Source organism: Pteropus medius, unplaced genomic scaffold, assembly GCF_902729225.1.
Source record: "Pteropus medius unplaced genomic scaffold, Ma_sr-lr_union100, whole genome shotgun sequence".
Taxonomy (NCBI): domain Eukaryota; kingdom Metazoa; phylum Chordata; class Mammalia; order Chiroptera; family Pteropodidae; genus Pteropus; species Pteropus medius.
In genome coordinates, this window is record NW_024345510.1 from 237,755 (window position 1) to 244,953 (window position 7,199).

A 7,199-nucleotide genomic window follows, 5' to 3' on the forward strand; every position below is an offset into this window, starting at 1 on the left:
GTGGCCCTCCATCAGAAATGTCAATGCTTAGGGGAAAGTTGACTTCATCAATAAGTCTTAGAACTATATTTTTGAGACAAAGATTTCATGTATATGAAAATTTTCAATGATTGCCATTAAGTTGTAAGAACCATATTGAAAATACTGTCTTCAGACAAATACTCAGACTTTACCTTTTCTTTGTCTCCATGGTGACTGTTGCAGAACCTTCATCCAATTATATTGATGATGTCATCCATGACAAAGTAATGAACATTGGAAGAACTGTCTCTGTGGGTTAAGTATCTATTCAACACAGTGTGTAGGAAAGATGTTTTTTAGGAAACTCTGCTTATTTCCTTTCCTCCCACCACTAGAAGTTAAAACCAAGTTTTATAATTCAGAGATGAGTGACTTATTTCTTGAAGTACAGATTCAGAATATTTCATCTTCAACTGTTTTTATAAAAAAGGTTTCCGTAGAACCATCTGAAATGTACACTGGGGCAGAATTAAATACTGTCAATCAGGCTGGAGAAGATGAGTGTACCTTTGGAACAAGAACATTTTTGCAGTCAATGGAAGGACGCCAGTATTTGTACCACTTTCAGACCAAGAAGGAATTTTTAGAGAAATTTGGTATCATTAGAGGACTAACAAAAATGGGAAAATTGGATATAGTGTGGAAAAGAAATTTAGGTGAAATGGCTATGCTACAGACAATCCAACTTGAAAGAGAGGCTCCAAGTTATGGAAACATGATGCTGTCTCTGGAGACAATCCCAGATACTGTAATTCTAGAAGAGCCTTTTCATATTACCTGTAAGATAACAAACTGCAGTAATAGGAAAATGAAATTGGTTTTGAAGATGTGTGATACAGATTCTATTCGTTGGTGTGGAAGCTCAGGAAGGAACCTTGGGAAGCTGTCTCCAAGTTCATCTTTCCACTTTACCCTGGCACTACTGTCCTTAAAAATGGGCCTTCAAAGTGTCTCTGGCATACGGATAACAGACAAATTATTAAAGAAAACCTATGTCTGTGATGATGTTGCAAAAGTCTGTGTAATACCTTCCATATTAAAATGAAAAGCTGAAGAAAAATCCGAGTGTTGTGCTTTCCAAGGAGTTGCACAGAAAAACTTTTCATACTTCTGTTAACAGCAAAATGACCAAATATACAGGCAGACGATTTTCATTTACTCCCTTAGACACCCTGAATGGCTTTGAGAATTAAACATTTGTTGATTTCAAAAAAAAACAACAATCTGTTGATTTTAATCTTATGTGAAATACTTTCTAATCTACACTTGTATATTTCATAATATTTATGACTTTATTAAGGACATTATAAGTGGCTATTGGCCTTTTTTTTTCAGAATGAGGCCACTATTTAAAATTCTTTATACTTACTTTTCAGAGATCCTTAATAGCATTTGACACATTCTGTTTCAGTAAAGCTGGTATTGAGAGAATATAAAATTTTAAAAGTATATTGATAATTTAATTAAAATAATTATTATGGTAAGATTTCAATTTACCCAGTTTTATTATTTTCCTCTCTCCTTTTCAGTCAACAAAACATTATCAATAACAGTGTTTAATATAATTCAGGATGGTCCTCATTATTTAAACTTGTTGACACTTGCTGCTTGGAAAAGACATAATTTTTTTTCTAATACTATTCTAAATTATTGGATTTATAGCCTTGAGTTTATGCAACACACTGAACTGGCTCTTTTTCATTTATTTTGGTAAAGTTCTTTGAACTGTGGAGTTGGTTTATTTTCATCAGTTGCTATTCCTGCAGGGACTCTTGCAAATACTACTTTGATTACTTAGGTAGTTTTTAACAATTAATGCAATGTATTCTTTCTCTTTTATTCAAAGGCACAAATCAGCCTTCTTGTTTAGTATTCTTAAAATGTGCCACTTTTTTTCCTAAGTAGATTTAGTAGGTTCATAAATTTTGTTATGGGGTCTGGAATGCTAAAAGAAAATGGCCACCTAACCAGTGAAAGGAAGAACAAGGATTTGCTCCTACTTCTGTCTCCCACAAAAACCTGATCTCCTAATCGTGGTTGAGGCTGATATGATGAAGAGGTGTGTAATAGAATTTTTTTTAGTGTTTTTTTTTTAATATTATTCTCCAATATTTCATTCACATATCAATTTTTCTTTAGAAAAATAAAACCATCTCAGGCATTAGCTAATCACTGACTTTTGAAAATATAAGATCCATACTTCAATGGTGATATTTTCCATTAAGTGTCTAATTCTCAACATTGTTTTTCTTTTAATGCATAAGCACTAATTTCTTAGTGTAGGAGCAATTTGTGAATGTATTATCCATAGAAATAACATAAATTTTAAGCTCCCTCCTTTTGCTTCTTTAGGCCCAGGAGTGGTAATGGATCCTTTGCTATTATTAGGTCTGGGGTACTGTCTTATCTCCCTCCAACTTTCTTGACTCTGGTCAAGATTATTTTGATTATTTTGCTAACTTTGATCCCTTTCACTCTTTTCTGTTGAAGACTTGACAGATAGACATAAGCAAACATACTTAAACATACACATACACACATACCATACACACCACACACTAGTATATACCCCATAAGCCCCTTAGACATACTTCGACATTAAATTTAATGCATATAGTCATGAAAGAACATGTTTTTTTTTTATGGGTACAAAAATTTCTGAAATCCTTGAGGGAAAAGTATTAAGAAATCAAAAGCAAGTAATGAAATAAAAGGCAGGATGAAAAGCAGGGGCTAGGAAACATGTCATGGATTTCATCTTATGCCATGTTTATATGTTAGACTTAACTTTGTTAATAGTCATACTTAATAGCAATAATCTCATGGTTAAGTATGCATTTCCATTTCTCTTCCCACCTGTGTTTAGAGATACAAGAGGAATGGCAATTGAACCAGTTTTGACATTTCTGCTTTGATTTAGGCAATAAATAAAAGAGGTTTCACTAGGCCAATAGTATCATAAATGAAGAAGTAGTTAAAGAGAGATAATATTTATGGAAATAAATTAGTACACCTTCAAGAATGGACAGTTGTGGTACCTGGGGATTATCACTTATGTGTCCTTTCTCCTTGTTTACAGACTGTATTATTCTTGAGAGGGGTTGTGGTTAACATATTTTCTTTTGTTACACTAGATAAGTGTTGCATTTAAATATTGATCACTGGTACTTTTTTGACTGACTTTACCCTTTGTTTCTTTTTTTTTCTTTTTTTTTTTTGGCTAAAGTTTCTAGCATGGGTGACTGAATGGATTACAGGGCTCTTGTCTGACCTGAAGAACATGAGAAGATGAGTATATAGCTGAAGTCAATATCACAGGAAAGTTATAATATATATGACCCTTTATGTGGACATTACAATTTAATTTTCACAACAATCTTATGAAACAAGTAGACTATACTGTAAGTTATATACTTCTTGTACTTATAACATGGTAGTTAATTCCAACTGATTAGAAAGGCCTTTGTCTAAATCTTCATGTAGAATCTCCTAAGTCTCTCCCAATTGAATCCCCAGAATTTGGTCATTATGTGTTATTCTATTCCTAGGTGAACAAATGAGAATATATGGAAGACGGTATCATCTCTCTGTCTGAGGCATAGTTCATCTAAAAAGTTTGCTGAGTTCTTAAGCAGCCAGAGAAGAAACAGAAAGTGATCTGGTGAGGTACCTGTCCTATTGATCTAGTGCTTACTTTGTCATTATATGGTTTAGCAACTCAAAAATACATGGTTTTGGACCTCTATATCACCACATAGATTTCTATGGCATTTGCAAATGCTGAAGGAGTGGCTCTCATGGTGCTTTGCCCTGACAACCAGCTTTATATGAATCACTTGCCATGAGAGAAAGCCATTGAGCCATGGAAAGTACGTGTGTGTCACAATTCTTAGTCTCTGTGAAGAGAGTCAAGTTTCATCAAACCTCAATTCTAGATACTGGCTTGGCAAATGGTGCATGAGTTCACCATAGTTTAAGGCTAAATCTCTGAGTATACCTATGACACCAACTAACCTCTAGATTTCTTCATTTATATTTGACTCAGCTACAAGTTACTACTTGAGCAAAGGCCCAGAGAAATACCTTGTGTCTGGGCTACTCTTTTGATCAGGAAGCAATAACTCGATATTTCCTCAAAAAATTAAAAATAGAACTAACATACGATACAGCAATTTCAGTTTTGAATCTTTTATTCAAAGAAAATAAATACATTAATTCCAAAATATATATTCACTCTCATGTTTTTTTGTAGCATTATTTATAGTGGCCAAGATACGAAATAACCAAAGTGTCCATTTATAGATAAATGAATAAAGAAGTCACACACACACCCACACGCACATGCACACACACACACACACACACACACACACACACACACCTGGAATAGTATTCATCCATAAAAGAATGAAACCTTGCCATTTGTGACTACATGAATGGATATTGAGGGCATCATGCCAAGTAAAATAAGTCAGACAGAGAAAGGAAAATACCATATGATCTTACTTCTATGGGAAACTTTAAAAAGAAACACCAAGCTCATAGATATAAAAAACAGATTCATAGTTACCAGAGGTAAGGGTGAGGGTTTGTGAAATAGATGAAGGTTAAAAGGTACAAACATCTAGTTATCAAATAAATAATTCATGGGAATGCCATGTACAGTACGGTGAGCATTGTTAATAATACAGCATTGCATATTTGAAAGTCATTAAGTGAGCATGTCTTAAAAGTTCTCATCACATTAATTGTACTTCAACAAACATGAAGGAATAAATAAAAATGATTCAAATCTTAAATTCTTCCAAAAAGTAAAAAAGAAGAAAACAGTTCCAATTTCATTTTACAAGGTCAATCATTTTTCTGATACCAAAGACAGATAAAAGGGTACTGAAAGAAAAAGAAATTGAAGGATTATAATCTCTAATGAATGTAGGAACAAAAATTCTCAGCAAAACACTAGCAAATTGAATTTAACGGCACATTAAAAGGATTGTACACCATAACCAAGTGGGATTTATTCCTGGAATGCAAGCATGATTTAACCTACACAAATCAATAAATGTTATATACCACATTAACAGAATTAAATATAAAAGTCAGTTCCATTTCAATAGATGTAGAAAAAGCATTTGCCCAAATTCAAAATTCATTCATGATAAAAAACAAACAAACAACAACAAAAAAACAAACAAAAAAACACCTCTCAAAACATTGGGTATAGAAGGAAAGTACCTCAATATAATAAAGGTCATATACGTCAAGCCCGTATCTAACATCAAACTCATTGGCAAAAGGTTGAAAGCTCTACCTTTTAGATCGGGAAGAAGACAGGTGGGGGAGGTTCCTGATTCCTTATCACCACAAGCAGTTGTGGGACCTGGACTCACACTGGGCTCCCCAGCCCAGGGTTCCAGTGCAGGGAAGAGAAGTTCTCACAACTTCTGGCTATGCAAACCAGCCGATCTTGCAACTGAGTGAGATGGAAGGCTACAGGAATTGGAAACCTTCCCCTTAAAGGGCCCATACCTGGCCTTATTCCAGTGCTGGGGCAGCTGATCAAGGGGAGCCAAGGACATATGGTGATGTGCTGAGCTGTCGGGCTTCAGGTCTGGAGGGGCAGCTAGCTAGTGGACAGAGATGCAGGCAGAGCCATTGCTCCTTTGTTGAGCCCTATCCCCTCCCAGTCTGCAGATGCAAGTGCTATCAACCTGGATAATGCAGATCACTTTGTCCAGGGGATGCTCTGAGAGTCTACCTCTTCCAACTTGTGGGCCCACCCACGCATCTTTCAGTGACTTATTCAATACAAATAGACTGTCATGGCTCCTGCTGCGAACTTTCCTAAAATCTCTCAAAGTCTCACAAAACCCAAGAAGCAGCATCTTTCCTCAGTATGTCCTGTACCTCTTGCTGAGTAGCACCAAACCCCATACTAGTAGCAGCCAGCCTTGGTTTCTTACTTGGCCCCTTAAGACACCTATAAGCCCAGCACAGGTGGATGCCATATGTGGATTGTTTGATGACTCTTACCAGGTGACCCTGGAGGTGTATGGGCTGTGGCTAAACTTGGCCTGCAGCTGGCCCCATCCCAGGACTGTCACTGGGCCCCACAGGAAATCTACTGCATAAAGTCACTCTACTAAGACCTGGAGACTTAGGAACCCCTTTTTTACATAGAAATGTACACAGGGAGGCAGTCAAAATGGGGAGACAAAGAAGCATGTTTCATATGAAAGAACAGAACAAAGCTCCATAAAAAGAACCAACAAAATAGAGACAAACAATCTACCAGGTGCAAAGTTCTAAACACTGGTTATAAGGTGCTCAATGAATTTAGGGGAAGAGTAGGTGAACTCAGTGAGAACTTTAACAAAGAGACAGAAAACATAAAAATAGAGATAGCAAACAAAAAAGAACCAGTCAGAAATGAAGAACACAATAACTGAAATGAAGAACAGAGGAAAACAACTGATTAAATGAAGCAGAGGATCAAATCAGCAATTTAGATGATAAGGTAGCAGAAAACACCCAATTAGAACAGCAACAAAAAAAATCCAACAAATTAGAAAAGTTTAAGGGGCCCCTGGGATAATATCAAGCATAACATTCACATCATAGAGGAAGAGAGAGAGAGAGGAAGAAATTGAAAAGCTATTTGAAGACATAATGATGGAAAACTTTCCTAATCTGCTAAAGGAAATAGACATTCAATTTCAGGAAGTTCAGAGTGTCCCAAACAAGATGAACTCACAGAAGCCCACACCAAGACACATCATCATTAAAATGCCAAAGGTTAAAGACAAAGAGTGAATTTAAAAGCAGCAAGAGAAAAGCAATTAGTTACCTACAATGGAGCTCCCATAAGACTGTCAGCTGATTTCTCAACAGAAACCATGTAGGCTGGAAGAGATTGTCAAGAAATATTCAAAGTAATGAAAAGCAAGGACATATAACCAAGATTACTCTACCCAGAAAAGCTATCATTTAGAATTGAAAGACAGATAAAGAGCTTTCCAGACAAAAAAAGAAAAGAAAAGCTCAAGTAGTTCATCACCACCAAAACAGTATTACCAAACTGTTAGAGACTTTTTTAAAGAAGAAAAAATAATAAAATGGCATAACTACATATCTATGAACACTTACTTTAAATGTAAATGTGTTCAGTGCTCCAATTT

General features: G+C 35.6%; 1 protein-coding gene across 1 annotated transcript; it reads left to right on the forward strand.

Annotated features, from left to right (window-relative positions):
- Positions 1–227: 227 nt before the first annotated feature.
- LOC120611543 (trafficking protein particle complex subunit 13-like) lies at positions 228–1,138 on the forward strand. The gene is given in 1 exon segment (XM_039873974.1): positions 228–1,138. A coding segment is annotated over 1 exon segment (828 nt). The 5' UTR covers positions 228–310.
- Positions 1,139–7,199: the final 6,061 nt, after the last annotated feature.